The sequence below is a fragment of the Chlorocebus sabaeus genome, chromosome 10, assembly GCF_047675955.1.
Source record: "Chlorocebus sabaeus isolate Y175 chromosome 10, mChlSab1.0.hap1, whole genome shotgun sequence".
In the NCBI taxonomy this organism is placed as follows: Eukaryota; Metazoa; Chordata; class Mammalia; order Primates; family Cercopithecidae; genus Chlorocebus; species Chlorocebus sabaeus.
Genome location: NC_132913.1, coordinates 27,612,724 through 27,637,157, shown reverse-complemented (window position 1 = coordinate 27,637,157; position 24,434 = coordinate 27,612,724). Strand labels below are relative to the sequence as shown.

The 24,434-nt window shown below is 33.8% G+C and overlaps 1 protein-coding gene across 1 annotated transcript in view; it reads left to right on the top strand.

Moving 5' to 3' along the window:
* The window catches only part of LRP1B (LDL receptor related protein 1B), a 1,897,925-nt gene that overhangs the window by 1,752,624 nt on the left and 120,867 nt on the right, over positions 1-24,434 (top strand). Inside the window, exons 68-75 of the mRNA XM_073019651.1 lie at positions 2,543-2,649; positions 7,713-7,842; positions 9,560-9,666; positions 10,002-10,134; positions 16,390-16,512; positions 19,604-19,729; positions 20,426-20,563; positions 22,097-22,231. Of these exons, the coding sequence (XP_072875752.1) occupies positions 2,543-2,649; positions 7,713-7,842; positions 9,560-9,666; positions 10,002-10,134; positions 16,390-16,512; positions 19,604-19,729; positions 20,426-20,563; positions 22,097-22,231 (999 nt within the window). The remainder of the gene's footprint in view (positions 1-2,542; positions 2,650-7,712; positions 7,843-9,559; positions 9,667-10,001; positions 10,135-16,389; positions 16,513-19,603; positions 19,730-20,425; positions 20,564-22,096; positions 22,232-24,434) is intronic.

Below are 24,434 nucleotides of genomic sequence, written 5' to 3'. Positions count from 1 at the left end.
TTTTAAACTACATCAACAACTTTCAACCCTTTGTATAGCAAAGTGTGTCAAGGGCTGTGAAGCCTTTGCTGTTTAGCATATGATGAGCACACTTACTTTTAAATAGGATAAAGACAAATTAGAACATTAGAGGAAGAATTAGTCCCATTCTACAACTCCCAATTCTATGAAATTAGATGTTTCTTCTACTGTTTTTAAACATGTAAGTACGATATATTTTAAATTTACACTTTCTTTATTCTTTTCATTAAAACAATTTTGGCTGTTATTTTCCGTTGTTAAATAAATTGAACATATTTCACTATAATTTATTTCCTCTGAGAATAAAACTGCATGTGTCTGCAACCAGGAGGGCAAAATGGCTTCAGTATGGAATGATGATAAGAGCAAATGAGGTTTCTCTTGTTATTATTAATAAAATAGATATTGCTAACCATGTACCTTAGATAAGTCACTTGACTTCCCAGGCCTTTAATGTTAATCTCTGTAATATGTGGACACTTATTTTTTCCTCAGTTGTATGGGAAGCAATGATATAGCCTACTAGGAAAAAGTACAGGCCCTGGTATCAGGTTGTCTTGATTCAAGTACAATTAATAGCTCTTCTGCAAGCTCAGTGATTTGAAGTACGTTACTTATTATCTCTGTGCCTCAATTTATGCATCTAAAACGGGGTGCAAGTATAGCACATTCCTTAGAGAGTTGTTATAAAAATTCATTGGTGAGTTAATTCATGTACGTTTCATTAACTTTACCTAGTACCTAACAAGAAATAAGTAATTGGTAGAGGATAATTATTATTATTGTTATAATAAATAATATTAGTATTAATGGTTATTTTTAAGATGAAAGCATAATCTATGTGAATACTTTTTAAAAACAAAAAGGGAAATTTCTTTTGTCACATCTACTAAACAAAGGAGTGTAGGGACATGAGAAGATTATCCATTTAAGGGCATTTTCCCATTCTATCAAATGGCACCTTGCCTTATACCTTGAAGGTCTTGTTTTAAACTAAACTAAGTAGCAGAGTAGAATGAAATGCTTGCTGTCACACACTGCTTTTTCTATAGTTCTTCCAGCCCAACGTTCTGAAAAGGTTTCTTTTTTTTTTTTTTTTGAGGCAGAATCTTGCTTTGTTGTCCAGGCTAGAGTGCAGTGGCACGATCTTAGCTCACTACAGCCTGTGTCTCCCAGATTCAAGCAACTATCCCACCTCAGCCTCCCAAGCAGCTGGGATTACAGGTGCCTACCACCAAGTCAAGCTAATTTTTGTATCTATAGTAGAGTCGGGTTTTGCCATATTGGCCAGGCTGGTCTTGAACTCCTGACCTCAACTGATCTGCCCGCCTCGGCCTCCTAAGAGCTGGGATTACAGGCGTGAGCCGCTGTGCCTGCCCCTGAAAGGGTTTCTTTATATAGAAATGTAGGAGCCCCCATGATACCAAACCATCAAGATGTTACTCTCTATGTAGAAACCAAGGGATTGTGTAGAGCAAAATCCAAATACAGACTGATTCACTCACAATCTTTGTGCAGAAAATCAGGCATCATATGGATATTCCTTAAACTTAATGTCTGTTAGTTATTGCTTCTTGACCCAGTAAGAATATTATTTTGTGTGATAGAGCTGCAAAGACAAGGAATTAATAGAGAAAACAAGAAGTCTTTCATCATGTAAGATATCAGTCCTGTTTAGAGAACAAAAATGAAACAAGAGATGATATCCAGCAGTCATATTGGTTACTTGCACGAATGAATTTCTAAAATCCTACTTCATTTTCCAGATGAAACATATTCCAATAGGAATTAAGCCAAGTAGTAAGTCATTACTATTTGGCTTATGCCTTATGTGGAATATGGGACAGCATAATTAAATCCATAACTGCTAAATTATCTAAATTGACAGGCAAGTGATATAGGGCACAATAAACAATGGCATAAACAAGTGCAGTTTTTAAAGAAGAATCTTACAAACTAGCTTTGTGTAATATTATCCCTATATACTCTTCTTGTTCCGGGAACTCCAGATTTTCTGGGGACAAAATTGAATAGTTAGAATGTTTTTAGAATACGTAATAAAAAGTCAAATACAAAGGCTAGACTAACTGCCCAGTTAATAATAAGCAGCCCCATAGGTACAGAGAGTCACAAAATGTCATACTTACTTAAAGTAAATACGTAAAATGACATAGAACTCCAACAACTAAAAAGGATCATTGTTATAGTATGACAATAGGTACATTTTCAGGCTTTTAATTTTACTTTGCTGATTTATTTTTATTAAACAGTAGAACATTTATCTTTGTTCCAACTTGTTTTGGTCATGCCATTTTGTACTCATGATTTTAAAAATAAATTTGAAAAATTATTATATTATGTACCATAGATACTTCATGAGACTTTTCCTAAACAATATATTGGTTCTGTTTGACTAACCTCTTTTTTATTTCTTTAATGCTACTTCATGTCATATGTCATATAAATTTTACAATGCCCTTGCATATAATAGAATAACCCTGTGCTGTTTTTCTGTCCCCAGAGCCACAGACATGTACACTGAAAGATTTCCTCTGTGCCAATGGGGACTGTGTTTCTTCAAGGTTCTGGTGTGATGGAGATTTTGACTGTGCAGATGGCTCTGATGAGGTAGGCATTTTTGTAAAATCAAAAAGAAAGCAGCTCTTTAGAACCACATTTGTAATTATTATTATTCAGTCCAGTAAGTGCGGCAAGGACAGCTCAGAAATACACTTTACTCCTGACACAATGAGATAAGTATTATATGCATGTGCTGGACTGCACATCCCCAGCACAGGGAATAGCTCTTGTGCTGCTATTGACAGTTAATTTTAGAGTCTGTTTTACCTCAACTGGTGAATAGCTGGGTTGGGAATAGGATGTTTGAAAACCCTATTCCCTATAGCTGATGCCCCTGCCATCTGTGAATTAGTTCATAAATTTGCTGCAGTATTTATAGTCAGGACTAATATTTTTATGCATTTTAAACAGTTTCTTCTCCCCAGTCTCTTTCTTCAATAGTTATAGTCTTACAGACATCCATGTGGGTCATCAATTTTCATGAAACCACAGGTTGAGCTTTGCTTCCGTGATGAATCACAATCCATTTATAATAAGGCCTATGTACACACAGCTTTAAGTGAAAAAGTTTACAATTTCTCTGGAAAATTCTATGAACTTAGTCTGTGCTAACATTTATAATACTTCATACAATTTGTTATTTATGAATTTATGTCCTTATGTTTCAGATATTAATTACTCTATGATGCTTTAAAAATAATAAACAACCCATGATTACATATATTTTTCTCAGTCAAATCTAAAAGGAACCCAGCTCTGATATCCCAGTATCAGTGATTTCACATAGATAATATCAGAAACACAAGGTTTGCACAATCAAGTCCAACAAGAAGTGAAGGAAAAAGAACTCTGGCTGGGCGTGGTGGCTTATGCCTGTAATCCCAGCACTTTGGGAGGCTGAGGCGGGCGGATCATGAGATCAGGAGGTCGAGACCATCCTGGCCAACATGGTGAAACCCCATCTCTACTAAAATACAAAAAAATTAGCTGGGCATGATGGTGCACGCCTGTAGTCCCAGCTAATTGGGAGACTGAGGGAGGGGAATCGCTTGAACCTGGGAGGCAGAGATTGCAGTGAGCTGAGATCGCGCCAGTGCACTCCAGCATGGTGACAGAGCGAGACTCCACCTCAAAAAAATTAAAAAAATAAATAAATATATATTGTTCCACAGCATACACCATGTATCCTGTATTGCAATGATTCCCTAAAGCTCTGCTGCTCTTGTTGAGAAGCGTATGTACTCGCCTCTCATTAATGCCCTCCCACTGACCATAGACTTGGCCAGAGGATTTTTGCTGCAGCTCTGGAGGTTTCTGTGTTTCAGTTCCCAATTCCCTAGGTATCCACTGATTTCCTGCCTCTGTGGGAGACACTACAGGTCTCTGCTATTTACAGAATTTATGCAAACTAGGTCTCTTCCCACCCTGAGGCATTCCCTGTAGGACTGGACAATTCTCCCTTCTCTCACCTTTTTGAAAAGTCACAATAACCACATTCAACAGCCTATATTTTGAAAACAAACACGTGTCATTTCTCACCTGAGGGCTAGCAAAACCTAAGTCTCAAGGATGAGAAGGTCGCTCAAGAGAAAAAGTTGAAAAATACAGCGCTTCTAGTCATGGAGTTCTTCACAAAATAAAAGTCAAAAGTCAAAATAAAAGTCATTTTTTTTTTTTTTTTTTTTTAACACAAAGGAGAGTTACATTTTTTACATTTACCAGCCACATATTTACCTAACATTCATACATTTGAAAATTACATTAAACTTTTCTAAGGCAGAAAAACACACTTTAATTAAACTCATCCATGAAAATATCTTGGCTTTGGTTTTATTTAATATGTCGAACCAATCTGGGTAATTTGTAAAACATCAAGAGGTGGGGATATATTGCTTAAGGCTTATGTATTTATCTTGAATCGTATTCACAAGATGTGCAAAGTGTATATACAGAATCGAATACTACTTCTTTAAAATCTTATTCATGTAAAAGTAGATATCGTTATTACCATGTCTCTATCCCATAAGTTGGTGAACACAGTGATTTGATGGTTAAATATATCTCCATATATCCAGACATTTTCATGATAAGGCTCAGAAGAAATGAAATTAATTGTAGTAAAGTCATTTTTCTCTATATTTATAGACGTTTAGTGTAGTCTATATGTAATGAAGTAGCTAACACTATTGGTAGTTGATTTCTATCTTTTTTTTTTTTTATCATCTAGACAAAAAAAAAGACTGAACAAATGGCTAGAAAGCAGAATTACACGCAGAATACTCTCACATTAAGAACAAAAATTGAGAGAATTGTGAAAAGTTTCTGTATGAATGGAACGGATAATATTAGCTTGTTAATAACAAAAAAATAAGAAGTTTAAAAAGTTGGTTCAATCTAATTGTATAGCAAGTATTTATCTCTGTGGTACACACAAAGAATGATTATTTAAAGTGATTTTAAATTATAATATTTTTCCTCTACATTTAGCATAATATGTTGTAAGAACAAAAAAGCAAAGAAATCTTAAACTGCATTCATAGACTTACTGTTAATAATAATATTGGTTCTGCTAATTTGAAGCATGTAGGGTGGTTCAAATGCTTATTTATGTCAATGTCATTAGAACTCAAAATTTAAAAGTAAAAGAAAGGAGATATAAATGTAGAAACAAAAAGTTAAGTAAAAATCCTCTCTTATTAAATCCGAAAGCATCTTTATAAGATCTTGATTAATCTTTCTCTTTCTAAAAATATGTGATTTCTACTTCTGCTAGTGAAAAGTCCTAGAACCAATTATAAACCAATGGTAATGACTATCCTGAAATTCACCAAGTGGTCTCTAAATACCATTTTCCAATTAAAGGAAAGAAGACTCCTTTGAGATATGCCTAATTTTCGGTCTGAGAAAATAAATTGACAAGATGAGCTGCTAACATCTGAGATTATTAAGAGAGTGTACAAAGTGCACAAGAACAAACTTAAAGGAACTTCCACTGACAAAAGGGACAATCTGAGCATTAGAAAGAAAAATGACTGGAAGGGATTAAACCCCACACATACACATACATACACACACACAATGTATAAAAATCAATGAGTTCACAACAATATTTTAAAAAGCAAAAGCTCATTAGTCACTTTGGAGGTTGCAAAGGTAACAACATTTTTAGGATGCAATTAGTCAAATTCAGAATGTGAACTATTCTATAGTATAACTGACCTGTTTTCTTCAAGTAGTAAATGGCATTTTAAAAAACTGAAGAATGAGAAATAGTTATACATTAAAGAAACTTTAATTCAAGGTATAGATCTCTTTTGATTCCTTACATTACCAAACAGTATTTTATATAGCTAAGTGACACACCCGTGCCATTGGTCATTGAGCTGTTTTACTTAAATGAACCCACTTGCAGAGATAATTCATTGCTTCTAAAAATGTTTACTGGATAGTTATTATAATCATGTGACAGTATTAGATACTTGGTTCACAGACAGGCATGATCTTTATCCCAGTAGAACTGGGATAAAGTTATATGAGATGTTAATTTATATTTGTTTTCTACATTTGGTAGTCTATTAATTTATTAATTCACTCAGCGGTTTGTATTGAATGTTTACTACGTCCCAGGCACTAACAGTATGGAGAATACAGTGGTGAATAAAACACGACATCTCTTTCTCATGACATTCTCTAATGTCTTTCACATCATTTGCTATTATGTAGCTTACTCCAGCTGTCCCACATTTCCGATTATCCTTACACATAAAAAGCTTTTTCTTACGTAGTTCCATTTCTACTTAAACTGTCGCCACAAAGAGAAAATTTCAGAAATTTAGAAAGTGAACTCTCCTTCCTTACATGGGGATGAAACTGGGAAGAAGCAGCAAGTAGTAGTTCAACGTGCTTTACTTGCTAGGAGTTCCATAAACCATGAGATCGTTACACTTTCTGTGGAAGAAGCAGACAAGTACATTTTGACAAAAATAGAAATTCCCTAACAACAGGAAACATCATCCCAGTGAGACACTTCGTTAGAGTATTCCATTTCAACCAGAGTGTTCAGACCCAGGAAAGGTGATTTCTAGTGACTCCATTTCATTCATCTCATATGCAGATCCTCAAAGGTAAATTTGCCATCTTGTTTGACTTCCACATAAAATCTGTATATGGACTAGCAGAAATGAAAATGTTGACAGTTCATTTCATAGTGCTTTAGGGAACAATACCAGAAAAGAAGAGAAGGAGAATTACAAACAACTAAACTGTGAAAGGACTGGTACAAAGGAAAAAAGATGGAGAGAGGGGAAAGAAGGAACACCAGGGGAAGCTTTGCCAATACAAAACAGATTTGTCTTAGGATTTTTGTTTGTCTTGCATTCCATATCCCTAGCCTTCTTCTCCCTCTAGCCAATAAACTGGATGTAGTTTCTTAGAATTAATTTTTGAAAAAAAAAAATTGTTTTTAAACAAGATGTGGCTACATTGCCTAGACTGGAGTGCAGTGGTATTCATGTGTGCCTATCATAGCACACAACAGCCTCAAAGTCTCGGACTCAAGCAATCCCTGCCTCAGCCTCTTGAGTGGCTGGGGCTATTGTGCCAGCTAGAAGTAATTATTTAACCCTTTTATTATCTCACAATCTTCATTATCATCTACAATTATTAAAATTCCATTACCCCATAACTGTCTACTGAATAATCATACTCTCAGAGTAACTTAATTAGCATGATGAAGCCATACAATTTGTGTTCCTTTTTTCCATTTTTTGTTTTACTATGACACACAGGGACAAATGAAAGTGGAAAATTGTTATTATTCTGTTATTTAGTCATGGGCTTAAAATATTAGCATCTAAGTCACTTTTATATAGTGGACATGGTTCCTACACTTCTGGGTTTCTGTGCATAAGTTGTCTAGTCTTTTAGTTTGTAAACATTTTTCTAAAAATGCAATTTTAATTACATCTGTGTTGTTTTTGACAGAGACATTGTGAAACAAGTTGTTCCAAGATCACATCCAGGTTTTCTATACATAAGTTTCCTTGTCTTTTAAGTGTGTAGATGTGTTTCTAACATTTTAATTTTAATTACATCTCTGTTGTTTTTCATAGAGAAATTGTGAAATAAGTTGTTCCAAAGATCAGTTCCAATGTTCCAATGGTCAGTGTATACCAGCAAAATGGAAATGTGATGGCCATGAAGACTGTAAATATGGGGAAGATGAGAAAAGCTGTGAGCCAGGTAAAAGGATTGAAGTGATATTTCATTTAGTTAACATTTTACCTTTCTAGAATTTAAATTTAAGCAGCAATATGCAGAAAACACTGGCAAATATGTCATATGTTTACCATGTTTAAGAAATGGTCTGCAAATCTGTGGATAAATTAATCAGTGTGTTCTTCATATGTTTTGAAAGTGTTTTGGAAGATAAGATCATTACTTATAAATGGAATCCAATCATAATTTCCCCAAATTTGATTTTCTGGTATCTATATCATATTATACCATTTGGAATTGTTTCCCCAAGATAGCAAAGTAAAATCTGTTGAAATTATAAGTACAGTAAAAGACAAGTTTTTAGTTATGGAAATGATGATTATGAACTAGAATGTACCCATTTCAATGTGATGCTAGCTAAGAAGAAGCATAATTGTATTGTTTGTATTTACATCTTGGGCCAAAATTTGAGTAAAGTTAGAAAGCAAAGCCAGAAAAAAAGATACACTATTCAATTTATGTGCTAGGTGGCTCTATAAATATACTCATTAAAACACTTCATTTTTAATTATATATTTTAATTACATTATCTTACAGAAAAAATATTACTGGTGGAAAACTATACTCTGATGTATGTATGACCATAAAAACATTACCTTGAGAGACTAGGTCAGAGTCACAGCTACAAGACTCATACATTACTATGATCCAGTACCATGTCCATGGGCCATATTGTTAATTGATCACTTATTTCTTTCTTACTAAATACAGACATATTATTAGACTCCTTATGTACACAGATCCCTAGACAAACACTGCCAATTAAAAAGAGTTAAAACTCAAGGAAAAAGCTTTTTAGTATCCTTGAGTTAAGGAATGCAGACCACGAAGTCATTAAGTAAGTACAATAGACTACATGGTGGTCTAACATAAGGCCAGAAGCCCAGACGTTTGAATGCAAGCCTAGCCAACTCAAGCCCATAGACAGAGGCAGCTGTCATAATTTCTGTCAATTAATTAGACTGGGTAGTATTTACATCTTGTGACTAATACACTTACAAATATTACAAACTTGCCAATATTATACTTGTAAATAACATTTAGCTGCTTGTTTTTCTTAATTTCTGCATCATAAAGGAACACTGCACATTCTGTTAACTCTGTTAATTACACATGTATTCATATTTAAAATCCCCAAACAATGCAATTCTTAGAACCTATTCAAATACTTTATTTATGTCAATGCAACGAAATAGATATCATTGGGTCTATGAGACCATGCCAAGATTTCTACTTTGTGCTTTATGCAGTGAATGTAAGATTAACATACTCAAAGGTTACTAAATATTATTACAGTTTTGAAAGTAATTTGAGACTTCAATAATTTAAAATAATTTAATTTAAAATTGTAAAAATAAAAACTCGTGTAACACTTCAAAATCAAAGGGATGAAGGATATCAAGGTTTTCTTTTTCCTTCTATGGACTATTGAGTAAAATTCTTACTGCACAGGCTATTACATCATGAAGTATATTTAATATAATGCAATAATATTATAAATAATTATAAAATTATTTAAATAATTTAAATGAATCTGTAATACCAGTCTTTAAATATATTTATATAGTATAAACTATTTTTATTACTATCTATAAATTCATATACTTATATGTTTATGTTTTTATTTCTAAAACCTGTTATTTTTACTCTATCTCAATCTCAAATTTATAATTGTATTCAGCTTCTCCTACTTGCTCATCAAGTGAATATATATGTGCCAGTGGTGGATGTATTTCAGCATCTTTGAAATGTAATGGAGAATATGATTGTGCTGATGGTTCAGATGAGGTAAAATATATTGTTTAATTAAAATATTTGAATTATATGAATTAGGTTTGGGCAAACAAATGTAATGAAAACAAAGGAAAGAATCTTGATTCTTAGCACAGTTTAACATGTTGGATATGTACATTGAATGCAATCATTTCAGCAAATACTTGAATCTTCATGCTGTCCATATACTAAAGTTCATTCTCATTTGTAGAAATTATATTCATTAAGACAAAGTGAAAGGAAGTGCATGGTATAATAAATCTCTAGTATTACAAGCTGCATGTTTATTTTGCCCATGATTGTGTCATTATCATTAATGAAAACTGCAGTGTCCATTTGTATTTGAACAGATGGACTGTGTGACTGAATGTAAGGAAGATCAGTTTCGGTGCAAAAATAAAGCCCACTGTATTCCAATTAGATGGCTGTGTGATGGAATTCATGACTGTGTGGATGGCAGTGATGAAGAGAACTGCGACAGAGGTAAAGTATTTGTGTATGTGAGTGCCTGTAAATGAGAGAATGAGAGTTAAGGTGCTGTGCAGAATATACAGTGTGTGCTAGAGGCAGAGGATAGAATCCTTAAAGGATTCTCTTTCCTATTCCAAGTTTCATTACATAGCAGCCTGGTCTAAATATGCAAAATCCAGATCATTGTCAGACAGAGCATCATCTCAATCTGGGCATGACAAACACTAGCACTGGGCAAGAGTTCACTGAGTGTCTACCATTTCAGACTAGATGCCAGGTCAAGTATGGGGATATGTGGAGAATACAGAGAAAGAGTCAATAAAACCATGACTACAAAACTATATCCTGAATTTTCTGTACATTCTTTCCTTTCACATTGCTTGCCTTACTCTGAAAACATAGGAACAACAGATGGCATACTCAGTTGCACACATTCATATGCTGTATGATATCTAGGTTATAGGCCGTGCCCCAAATCCCTAAATTTCCTTATTGCCATATCATTGAGAAAATAACCTACATTTTTTTTTGTCAGTCTAAGAGACAACTTTCCGTTTTGTCATAGATTATTTCCCAGCTACGCGAAGATCATTTTCTGACAGATAACCACATTTTAGTTTCAAGCCACCACATTAAACGTAGCAATGGTTACTACTTAGAGTTATTTCCCAAAGCAATTGTGTGCTGAAGATTAAAATGATCACAAATGAATCCATATTTGCTATTTTCATTTTGTTAAATACATGTTTTAAATACAAAATTTCTTGTGACTTGCTTACAAAGTCTCTCAATAGAGTTTACACTTCTTGGTGTTTGGAAGATCATTAATAGAGATGGTACTACATATTGCCACGTGATTCAAGGCACTTGAATGTGCACTCTAGGTTTACATACTTTAAATCTGTCTCACATGTTTACTTTTGTGAATATGTAGTCACCTAAGAAAAACGGTATTTTACTTTCTTTAATATTATTTGAGATGTTTATGGATATCTCCATCCCAAACCTGATAAAGTGTTGTATTATGAAGAAAAAAAAAATAGTTTTTTTGTTTGCTTTGTTTTTTTAACAGCTCCTTGCAGAACAGGGCTAACTCATAGGAAGTGCACCCAAAGTAGGCCTTCAATTTCATTTTGAATTTGCTGTTTATAATAGAGAGCGGTGAAATGTTAAATGTCCATAATAGCTCTTTCTACCTTAGGCTAAGTTCTCACACTCGCTTTCTGTAATTGGTCACTCTAGAGACAGCAAAAGTTGTGGACAGTCTGGCAGCAATAACTCATGTGACTTTTGTATTCAAAGGTTTGGGGATGATGATTAAGCTACTCCTTGTTTTCCATATTCTAGCGAATCACCTCTGTTGCTCAGCTTCAATCACTACCACCTGCCTAGTTCATTCTCCCATTGCTTCTTGCTTGGACTGGCATAATGCCACCTAACTGGTCTCCCGTACATCCTATTTACTGTTACAAGGTTCATCTTATGTAAGTGTCCCTCCGATTGTGTCAGTTTTTACTCAAGGTACCTGATTACATACAAACAATTCAATCTAGTAATCAGGGTTACAAGAAAATGAGCCCATTTTACCCTCCCAGGCTTACTTTCTACCGTGCCTCTTTATGTATTGTGTCCTAGCCAAACTAGAAAATCTCAACTACCTTTCAGTTCTAAAATTATTCTACTAAATATTTAATCTTAATGACTGAAAAAGAGTTGAGAGCCTTTAATTCAATCATTTAGAAATGTTTCAAAGCCCCCTTCCCCTCCATTCATACCTCTAATTTGGTTTTCTTTGCTGCTGAGTAATTAAGCTCCAATGACATATTTTAGTGGTTAAATTATTTGATCCCATATGAATGTACCATAAGGCATTACCACCTTCAGATTTCTAGTATTTAATTTACTCTCAGGAAGTGGCGTAGGTATTAGGTAAAGGCATTTTAAGGCATTGAGGAAATGGGATTCCAGAATAAACATCTTTTCTGTTAAATCTCATTTCCATTCATTTCCAATCAGGATACCCATGAGCTAACAGGAGCTGAGTGTTGGGAACAGGAATATATGAGAGCTGAAGGATAAGCATAACACATTTTCCCAGTGAATCAGTTTTACTAGTTTACTTTAAAAGACAAAAATTCAAAATACTCTGGAATTAAAAGCTGCATTCATACTTTTGAAGGTGAAATATATGGCCTCAAGGAAGTGTGGTGCTTGTTCTGGCTTGAGCTTTCAAACTTTACACTTTATATAATACTGGTGGAAGGCCGGGCACGGTGGCTTAAGCCTGTAATCCCAGCACTTTGGGAGGCCGAGACGGGCGGATCACGAGATCAGGAGATCAAGACCATCCTGGCTAACACGGTGAAACCCCGTCTCTGCTAAAAAATACAAAAAACTAGCCGGGCGAGGTGGTGGGTGCCTGTAGCCCCAACTACTCGGGAGGCTGAGGCAGGAGAATGGTGTAAACCCGGGAGGCGGAGCTTGCAGTGAGCTGAGATCCGGCCACTGCACTCCAGCCTGGGTGGCAGAGCCAGACTCCGTCTCAAAAAAAAAAAAAAAAAAAAATTACTGGTGGAAAAGATTGGGCGGTTCTTTTTTGAGTAATTATCAGCTTAACAATGTGTAAGTTAGTCAAATAAATTATAAAGTATTATCATGTATTAAAGCTTCTCTCAACCCAGTTAAGATGAGAACTCTAGATGTTTATTTTCTGTGATGATGCACTTGACCAGATTTATATGAACTTGTCAAGGCCTCTGTTATAATTTAGATGTATTATTGTTAATTAATATATACTTTTCTATTTTCCTAATATTTCCTGTTGAGCTGATTAAGAACATAACTGGGAAACTAGAATTTTAATTCAGCCAATCCCTTTAAATTATACCTTTTTTGTTGTTTATATGTGCTTTATGCCATTTCAAAATAAGGAATTTTAAGTGAGTCTCAGGATGTCATGGTAGCCCCATGATGCATTTTTTTAAATGCAAATTTTTTGGAGTACAACATCAAGTCTTTAGTAGGTTACCACAAAACCTTTGCCTTTCTGTTATAATATAATTTCATTTATACTTCTCTTCTTTTAAATAAATCAGTGGCATATCCAACACTCATGTGGAGAAAATTATAACGTTATCTAATGCAATACCTTAGGGGACTCATTTTTTAACAAGACTGATGTATATGGTACAAATAGAATTTTCTAAAATAATCAGAGAATGTCAAAAGTTCACAAATTCTGTTTGAATGTAATCCATTGTAAAATGGAGCATGTGATGAGATTTAGTCATTAGAATCTTTATGCTAAAAGTAAACTCTGCTTCATATTCTATGGATTTGATTTTGAGTTAAGGCAATATACTCACTTCATACTGATATTCATATCTTTAATTTCTTTAGTACTAAGGACTGCACACTGCACATACTATCTTTTTTATTGTTTTCAGAGTGAGACAGTTGTTAAATAGTACTGAATTTTATTGCACAGGTTTTCATAATTGAGATTAATTGTAAAATTACAGCAGTATGGAGCTCAGCATTGCAGAAGTTTGGGAGAAAGGGCTATCTCAATGACAGATGTTGAACTGTCAGAGTCTCACATGGTGACATTCACCTTGGTGGGTTCACCCAGCCCTTGCCTTTGTCTGTTTCTTAGTTTGATGGTTCTCAGAGATGGCAATGTAAGCTGTGCCAGTTCTGCTAAGCACTTTTGCAGACAATTGTACTATTATTCAGATCAATATCACTATAAATTCTTGGTCTAAGCTTTATCTTTTACTTAAGATACTAAGCAGTCTGCCCTTGTTTTCCTAATCATGTTTCTGCCATTAATCGTATCAGGTTTTTAAAAAGGCAACTATCTCAAATCTGTTTCCAAGCCATCTCTCTTAGTAACTTCACCTTCTTCTTTACAGAAATAATAAAAATCATGAGCATTTTTCAACATCTGGCCACCAAACTAACAAATCTACCTGTAGCTGGCCTCAGGCTTTCCTCCTTCCTTCCTCCCCAAACAGAAGACTTGTTTCACTTCCAGTCTAAGCCCATTCCATTCATTTTGCTCTAGATCTCAAATCTCTCACACTCTCTGGATCCTCCAGAAACTCGTTACATTAATTACCCTTTTGCTCTCCTGTACCCTCAAATGTGTCTTGTCTACTGAATTCTTACCAGAAGCATTTAAATGTGTTCAGGGATTTGTTCTTCCTCACACAAGCAATGAGGCTCACTTTCTGGTCTCTTTCTTCCCTTTATGGCCAAACTTCTGGAAAGAGATGTTTACATTTGCCTCCTTCTTCTCATTCAATAGCCAATGACAATCATTTCATTAAACTCACCGCCATTTCACTAAACCTGCTTTAGAATTAGTTACATGGGCTATCCCTCTCGTTAGAACACTTTCCCCATGTATTGTCTGGCATCACTCTTTTCAGATATTTCTCTAACCATTTTGATTACTTTTTCTCAGTCTCTTTTGTAGACTCCTCTTTACTTACGCAATCTGTTTTTCTCTGTGTTCTCTTTTAAATTTCAAATCATAACTATATTCTGATCACTGCCAGATGCACGTTTACTGCTCAAAAACCTATCCTATATTTCAGACATATTTATCCACCAGCTTGCTCGACATCACCACATGGCTGTCTACCAGTACCTTAAATGAATTATGTTTTAAGCCTGCTCCTCCTGCTGTGTTCCTTTATTTAATGAACAATGCCATCTACCAAATGGCCCAAACACACTAAAAAATGAGTACCATGTTTGTGTGCTCACTTTCCTTTGCCACTCTCATCTATTTAGCCACCAGGTCCTGAGGAGTGTTCCTTCTGAAGAGTTCTCAGCTGTGGCTCCTCTAGATCTAGTTACCATCAGTTCTTCTCTGGATTGCCATGACCTCTCTTGAAATATGTCTTTTTCCTGTTGTCTTTACTGTCCCTCTCTTCATTTCTAAATTCTCGACACCAGAGCTAGAGTTTTCATTCTACAATCCAACTGATTCGATCACTTCTTAAATTAAGCCTTTTGCTACTGAATGTGAGTTATCAGAGATTTCTGTAACAAGTCAGAACTCAGAGCAAGGAGAATTATTTGATCTTCATAAGTTCGGGCACATTATTCCTTCCAAAGTACATCTGCAAGAGGAACAATGGCTCTTTCTGGGTATTTTCTAGGCTTTTAAGGGTGATCACTGTCACTGCTCTGCCCCATATTTTGGTGAATGTATGTGTGTTTAAATATGTTAATACCTTCAGTAAGTCAAATATGGACAACCCATGACTCATAGCTCTTATCTATATATGAGGATTAACTAAGTAGTGTAACCCTTTGGAAGCAATCTGATTTATCTTAATTCTGTACTCTGATATTTGTATTGTTTCTCCAGGTACTTCTTGCACCTATGACCCTATACATTAACTGTACCTCTTTTATAACATATAAAAACATTGAGTCCCAGAGATATTAATAGAGTTATCCAAAGCAAGACTAGAGCCCACAGTTCCTAACTCTCAAGTCCTAAAACTCCACTGTATATTGCTACACCTCTAGACATATAACCCAAATTTGTTCGTTACTTAGGTCCTTTGCATGTGGTAGATGTACTTAAGAATTGTGTATTAGAATATTTTTGTATTCCTGATGTTTTTATTTATTTGTTAAAGGAGGAAAATGCAAACATTTTAAAAATCCAAAAAATAATGCTTTACTGCACAACTTTTATTTTTAAAAAAAATCCCTGAAATATTGTGTGATATGGCTAAATTCTTATTGCTGTTAGAAAATTGTTTCTTTGTGATTTCAAAAAAAATTTTTACTGGTTATTCTAAGTTTTTAGTGATCTAGTTTATCAGTATTTCAGATACAGCTAAATTGTCTAATAATTCTAAAAATGTCTTTTCTTCAAGAAAAACACAAATTTTAATAATTACAATTAAAACTAAAAAATATAAATTTCTGTGTATTCAGCAACATAAAAATTATGTGAAACAGAGAAAACTTTAGATTCTTAAAAACTTTCTTTTAACATCTTATCAGTATTTTCTAAAAAAAAGACATATGTGAAAGTCATATTAGAATGTTTTGAAATGTAAACAGTGAATACATTTTATTAAAAAAATTGAACATTACTTGTTTCTGGTATTATGCTCGAAATAAATAAATGGAAGCAATCAACTAGATACTGTTTGCTAAGATTCAGAGGAATATGTGTCCTGCTGACTGGCATTGATTACCCTGAATCTCTTTGTTTCTTTTTGTTTTAAAATAAAGGAGGAAATATATGTAGAGCTGATGAGTTCCTTTGCAATAATTCTCTCTGCAAACTACATTCCTGGGTGTGTGATGGAGAGGACGACTGTGGAGACAACTCTGATGAAGCCCCTGATATGTGTGGTATGGCATTTCACGTGGCTCTAGATTATACTTTTATCTTCTGATCTTATGCCCCAGCATGAATCAATGAAGTGGTGAGGTGAACTACAAATTATACCATCCTGGGGTTAGGTAGATAAAGTGTAACCACAGATACAGCTTTTGTTCAGGTAATAAAGGGATAATCCTGTTCAGAAGTTATGACTTTATAGAGACTCATCCTAATGTGAACTTGCACAAGTCAACACTATTCAGAAGAGAGATAGAGTAATTGACATTTTAATTGAATAAGATTCATATAATAATTTTGGCTTCACATGAAATTGGAGTTTTATGTTAATTTTGGAGGGGTACAGATAAGCAAATTAAAAATACATGAATAATAAAATCTCATAGTTTCACAAGCCACCCACTAATGAAATATCTATCTGTCTATCATCTATCTATTAATCATCTATCTGTATATCTGTCTATCCACATATCTGTCTGTCTGTTTCATTACAAGTCTTAAGCACAGAACTGAAATTAGGAGTTATTTAACATTTAAACCTAAAGAATCTTAACAAAAGTTATTGTTTCTCCAAATTCAAGTTACTCTTGACTGACATTTGTCCTGTATATGCTTATGAGACCAACAAATATAAAAGTCTAATTTTAGATCAGCAGCATAAAGGATCTCTTCTATTTTAACGAACTTTTCTGGTCTCTGTTCTCATACCTTTTGTCTAATCTCTGCAAGAAATGTAATTTCACCTATATTTTAAAGGAAAATGCTGCCATGTCAGATATAACTCAGTGGCACACCAGGTAAATTAAAGAAAGAAAATACAGCATGAGTGTATGTACTTACAGTTTTTGTTCTATTTGTTGCATCAAGTTAAGGCAATATTTAGATATAGATGGTGACATTTCACTACTGATGTTACAGTCGGGGAAAATACAAAAATGCAGGCAGCTTTGTTTTGTTAAGTATTTAAAAGTTGAAAAAAAAAAACAGGCTTTGGAGAGTTTTCTTCTATAGATAAAACTCATTACGATGAGTAATGCAACTAAATTTCAGCTTCAGTTTTCTTTACATAATCTTCGAAATAAACTCTGAGTAATCACCAGGGATTATATTGTTTCTGAATCATAATATATTAAACAATATGAGAGCTTATCTATCAACATCAATCCAGAACCTATTATTTTTTTCAATTATATGACTTTTTTTTCTATTCTGTATCCCATTTGACCACAAAACCAGTGAGTGGAAAAGAAAATTTTCGATAATCGATGTACGGCTGCAGAATCAAACTCTCCTAGAGCCACTTCCAGGGCCATGAATTGATTCTCAGGAGCATTCCACACAGCACAGATGGGAAACCTTGTAAAATCCAGATTGACTGTCCGAACATTTTTACGTTTCTCTCAGTGAGCAATATCAACATTGAGTCAAGCTATTATATGCCAGAAATTGTGCTAATTAGGACAAAAAATGGTTCTTTTTGACAAGGAGATCTTATTCTGCCTGTACAAATAAAAATAATTTTGATACCCTGTATTTCCAGCAATGATAGAATTAATTAAAAGTATGGAAAAGGCAGAGAGAGATTCAATGAACTCTACCTAAAGAATAATACAGAAAGCTACAGCGTTGAAGGAGCTAGACTAAAAGATATCTTAAGCAATGTGAATGGCATGAGAAAAGGTATCATTCATTCATTCAATAGACATTTGTTCAGCAAGAGACTGTGATTAATTTGGTGATATAATGATGAGAGAAGTGAACATGAACCCTGACCTCACAGAGCTTAGAATCTAGTGGAAGATGGATATTAATGGGAACAAAAATATATACTTACAAATTATGATACATACTATAAAGAAAAAGTATGGTAATTTGTAAAAGTATGGAACAGAAAGATTTTATCAATCATAGGGTATGAGAAATTACATTTTAGTTCAGGCCTGGGAAATATTTAGCTGCTGAATAGGTGAAAAGAATTGAGGTTGGGAGTGGAAGTGTGACACAAAATTGCAGACAAACGAAATAAGATATGTGAAGGCTCTGGGCAGGGCAAACCATGGCTTACTCAAGGAACTGAAGGATTTGTGTTCCCAGGAGTTACAGGCATTCCTGGATTTACCAGATTGTAGCCAGATAAACATACTGTAAACAGGAAATAATGTAAATTGACAGTGTGTGTTTGACTTTAAAATATTTTCAATATATAAAGGATAAAAGAGTGATGAGCTTGTTAAATTTGAAACTGTTGAGGGGATGTCGTACAACCAATTGTGAGATGTTTGAACTAGATAGAGAATTGAAAGTCTTCAGGATGTAGTGGAAAGTAAATCAATGAGAGTGAATAAACATGTATAAGCAAAGAATTCAAGTGTGAGAACATCAGGGGAACACCGACAGAGTCCTGGATAATTTCACATCTAAGGATGAAGACTAATGACAGATACTTCCTGCTTTAAGAGTGGAAGTCTTCAGATTAGATAGTAATAGAGGAGACAAATGTAAAATTCCCTGGCTTTCATTGTGGTCTTTTTAAATACACACAAAAACATGCACATTAAAAATGAATAGCTAAGATCATCTATGTGCCTCAGATACATATCTAAACCTTTGTTTACAGAGACAAAGAGTAAGAAATAAAGCTATAATACTGTTGGGATTTTTGTTTGTTTGTTTTCACTGAATGACCTATTTTCAATTTTGGACCTGTAACATATGCTTGCTCTGGCTCTAGGCTGTGTGAAATTGCTCTTTGAGATAGCTAAGTGTCCTGCCATATTGCATAATTGTAGGCATAAATTAATTTGGTACACTAAGTAAAGTCAGCTAACATAAGGCATCTGGAAATGAGACCATAAAGTTTGGCTCTTTCTTATTTCCTTGAAGATCCTCAGCTGTGCACATTTTTCTGTAGTTAATATAAATAACTAGAATCATCACATATTTTTCTGGTAGCCACTAGTAGGCAATTGTCATAGCAAAAAAAGGTATTTAGAAAAGTTAGCTTATGGTTTTGAAAAGAAAGAATAAAAGAAAAAGGGAGAATGTTCTTCATAAATCAATGTACCCGAAAGAGCTTCTTTGTTTTTTCTTCTTTTTCTTCAGTCAAATTTCTTTGTCCATCCACAAGACCTCACAGATGCAGAAATAACAGAATATGCCTACAGTCTGAGCAAATGTGCAATGGGATTGATGACTGCGGGGACAACTCAGATGAAGATCACTGTAGTGGTAAATGTGTTTAATGTGAAATAATTCAGTGATGGCTACAAGGTTCTCTGATGACTTGGAGTACAAATATTTTTAAAAAATATATTTCTTATGTGGATGTCTGAGAGCATTATTTTCAGACGTTTGATCTTCTGACAAGGTATAAAAGTATTCCACCAGCATTTCATTTGCCTTATAGCTGTGCACCTTTATCCATAGTTCCCACTAACCACTTTATTCTAGAAAATATTAATCCCGGAGAAGCAATATAGAGATTTTAAAATGCTCCTTGTTTAAAGACCTAATTCGTTGAAGAAAGGGAGCTTATATATATTGTATGTATATGCAATTCCTTTTTCCAAATTCTGAAGTTCAAAAACCTTTTAATGCAAAAGACTTATGTTTGCAACAAAATCATTGGAGACAAAGCTCGACCTGATCTAATTGGAGCCATTTAATATCATCCTCTAAAAAAATTCCACTTAGGGTAAATATTTTTAAAATTTTCTGTAGATATCAGTGTTAAAGTAAACACACTGTCACTTTCCTAAAATCTAAAAATTTCAGAATGTTTAAAAATTTGACCTTGAGAGCTTCAAATCAAGGATTATAAACCCATGTTTTTCATAGTAGTTAGTAAAATTTTGGAGATATTACATGCTCAATAGTGTGTTTTGATTCTGTGGAGCACTAATCATTTTTTGTATGCCTCTATAGGTAAGCTGATATATAAAGCAAGGCCTTGTAAAAAGGATGAGTTTGCTTGTAGTAATAAAAAATGCATCCCTATGGATCTCCAGTGTGATCGACTTGATGACTGCGGAGATGGTTCAGATGAGCAAGGATGCAGAATAGGTGAGCTTGTTTTCTGTTAAGCAAAGTACCGGGATACACAAGTCTAACTTCTGCTTGTATATGACTAAAATTTTCTGGATGTAAATATTGCTCTTCAAAATATGCTTTACTGATGCCCTTTTTCAAAAACCTTTGCCAAAGCAACCTTAGAATACTACTTAAGTTAATTTCAGACAGTATGAAGTGGACAAGGTTGACTTTGTAATGAGTACCCTTGTTAAAGCAGAAGCTGAGAAATCAATATTCAAATATAGAAATTGATGTCAGCAATGTAATCTATATCATTTAGTAATTTGTCTTAGACAAATGTAGTGTTTTTAAATTTTATAAACAGTGATATTTAGTTGAATGGTAGTAAAGGTCTTAATTTAGTCAATGATTTTTTAAAAAAATTAATCCATTGCCAAATCATTTTTATAGAAGATGTGGTTTTTTTTTTTAGCTCGAGTGCCATGATACTTGAGTTATTACATCCTGATTGTGAATAGTTTATATTTAACTAATGCTTGGCATTTGACTTTTTTGTATTAGATAAAAGTAATTAAATTTATGATCCTAAATTCAGTTTGCTTACAGAAGTCACACAATATTTCCTACTTTTGGATCTTTTCTTTTATTTTTATTTATGCATCTAAAATGTTACTAACTTAGGGATGAAGCAATACCCACCGGGATATGGCTACATGTGTCTAAACTGTGGTATCATGCCACTGACCTATTTTAACTAATTGTAAAATATTCAAGTCAGTGGGGACAAATAATAGTTGCAATTATTATAAAGTTCTCATATTTGTCAAAAATTTACTTTAAGTAACTTAGAGATAATATAATGTTATCCTTATAATAATGTCCCTCTCATTTATTTAAAAGAGAAGATCTTCTAACATGTTTTCCTGAATGGGAGATAAAGCAGTAAAATTGCAACTGCTCTCCTGGAAATTACAAGTAACTTTTTGTCTGTCCCAGAACATTGCAGCTTATAAACAACCATTCTGAGCGCATTACACACTCAAATGTTACTTTTCATATGTCTGTCCATCATAAAAAAATGAAATTTAAACTGCTGATTTAGCCGACTTGCTTGAGTAACTTAGCAGTACCCTTGATTGAGTTTACAAATATTAAGCATAGGTTAGCAATAAATGCCTCAATTTTGAAGTAGCTTATAGGAAATGCTTTGGCTCTCAGAGAAAGATGTAGTACTTATATATAGTACTGTAATAAAGATAGCCTGTCATTAGAATCATTGACTCCTGACTTACTTTAAAAAAGTATATTATAGCTTAAGAGCAACCCTAAATATCAGCTGTTAGCAGCTTGGTCTAATCTGTATTTAATGTTAATGAATTCAGTTTTTATATTTCTATACATTTATAAGACATGGGGCTTATATGGAGAGAAGACCTTAACCTTATATACTCAAAAATAGTTATCTGTGGAGTAATCAATACTTTTTCAAATATTTTTAAAAAGTAAACTCCCCACTTCAGGAATTAGAATTATATTAGTTTTGATCATATTTTTAAATCCCAGCTCCTACTGAATATACCTGTGAAGATAATGTGAATCCATGTGGAGACGATGCATATTGTAATCAAATAAAAACATCTGTTTTCTGTCGCTGTAAGCCTGGATTTCAGAGAAACATGAAAAACAGACAATGTGAAGGTAGAGTACTTTTCCTCAACAGCTTGCTCGTAAATCTTTGGGTTATGAAAAGACTTCCAAGACTTCTAAATTGTGAAATCACAGGGGATTGATTTTCATCAAAATGATGTCTATGTACGGGATACCATTTCACTTATGAGAATGAAAGTCTCTGGGGTCAAGAGCTTGTTTGTTTGTGCAGCTAAGCTAACCACGACAGAGGCTACAAAGCTTTTTCTATAGCAAATTCAGAGCTGCAGGAGTTTCAATTCTATTGCTACAATACTGTTTTGAAATGCAAATAATGAAATTGCTGGTTCAGGAACTATTGGAGAATTAGTCTTGCTTCATGAAAAAAAAAAAAAATATGTTCATGATGACCCATTTCTCTTGAGTGTGGCATTTGCAATACTGAAATAGGTAAATCACATTTAGAGAGGCATGGGCTTTTGTCCTAAAATCATGTTTTAAATACATCATAATGTGTCTTTAAAAATTCAAAGTCAGGATCTACATAAATCTGTCAACTTACTTGAGATCATTTAAAAATTGAGCATGTAGGATAGCCAAAATCTTATAGTAAGTAAGTAAATATAATCTACATCAGTGTTCTAACTATAGAACCATGAAATGCAGACCCATATGCACTTTCTGCAAGTTTCTCCAATAAAACTGCTATTTGTATTCATATTCACATTATTGTAAGTACAGCCAAACTTAAAATAACTAAGTCTGGCTTATCCAGGCTAAATTCAAGTCTTCAAATGCTTTTACCTACCAGCTTGCTTTTGTTATGTCTCTCTGTGATATTTTGGGGCTAAGAAAAATGATTTTACTTTGTGTTAATCAAAATGGAATTATTTAAATGAATTGATTCTACTCACCCAAAAGGGGGATAAGTGTAGTCACGTCATGTTTATCTACATTTTGAGTTATATGTGTATTTGGATTATTCGTGACATTTCATTTTTCCATTACCGTGAGATTGAAAGCTGACAATCTAGGATTCCTGTATTTTAGTTAACAAATGAATTATCTTTCAAACTATGGTATTTATTTTTCCAACGCTCTACCAATTACATATAAACACACACACATACACAATTCTTTCAAGATTTTAATTTCAATAACATTTATTTTCTAATATTTATTTGTGAGTGGGTTTTTTTTCTGTATGTATGTACTAAATTTAGAAATTATATTCTTCAACTTTTCTTAATTTTTAATTGTATTCCACAGCAAATATAACCTGCACACTACATTCTTTATTTTAAATTGCTATGAATCTACTTTTTCATATTATTTTGTAGGACAAATGAGTAACTTCTGAACTCTAATAAAATGTTCATCTATTAAAATAGTTCTATTTCAGTGTCAAAGAAGGGTAAGACAACTTGGATTCTATAATCCAAAAATTTAAATGTGTTTGTACCCTTCACTTATGTATCTGAAAAAAAATGCATAAGAAATTGCTGTTTGATGTTAAAGCCCAAACACTTCAATTAGAATATCTAAAGGGAAAAAAGTAAAGAGGAATGATGGAAGAAAGTAGAAGGGGATTAACAGTTGCTGAGTGCCAGGTACTGTTTTGGGTACTAGGCATGTGTGGAATTCCTCCATCCCCTTCAAAACCTCATGATCCAGGATTTCCAGAGATGAGGAGAAAATGATGCTTTGGGCCAGTATGGAGACAAGTGAGGAAGTTGAGGTTTTATCAAATCATGCAGAATATTGCTTATTTGGATTCTGTACCAAAGGGAAACCATAGTGACAAATAATTGCCTGTTCAAAGTTACAGATGCTGAACAAATCAGAAATATTTGTTGTAATTGTGATGGTTAAGTACTGACAAGATGCATTCCACTTCATTCCTGTAAAATATTTATTAAAAACAACTAAATACAGTTTTCTGCATCTATTTACTCTACATTTCAATCAAATAGCAATGTGTTGCCTGAAAATACTTATGTGTTCTTAGGCAAAGTATCACAGTAAAGTCAACAAAATCAGAAAACCTGAGTTTAAGCCCTGATGTTGTGATTTACAAGTGTCACTACCACTGAGCCTTAGAACATTGTTGTGTGCTACGCAAAAAATAGTTATTCATACTGTGCTGATTCTTAAGTTCTCTTATTCAAGGGAAGGATTTATCTCACAGATTTATTAAGTAATTAGGAGATTATAAGTGATAAAATGAGGCAGGGGAAATATGCTGGTTAAACAC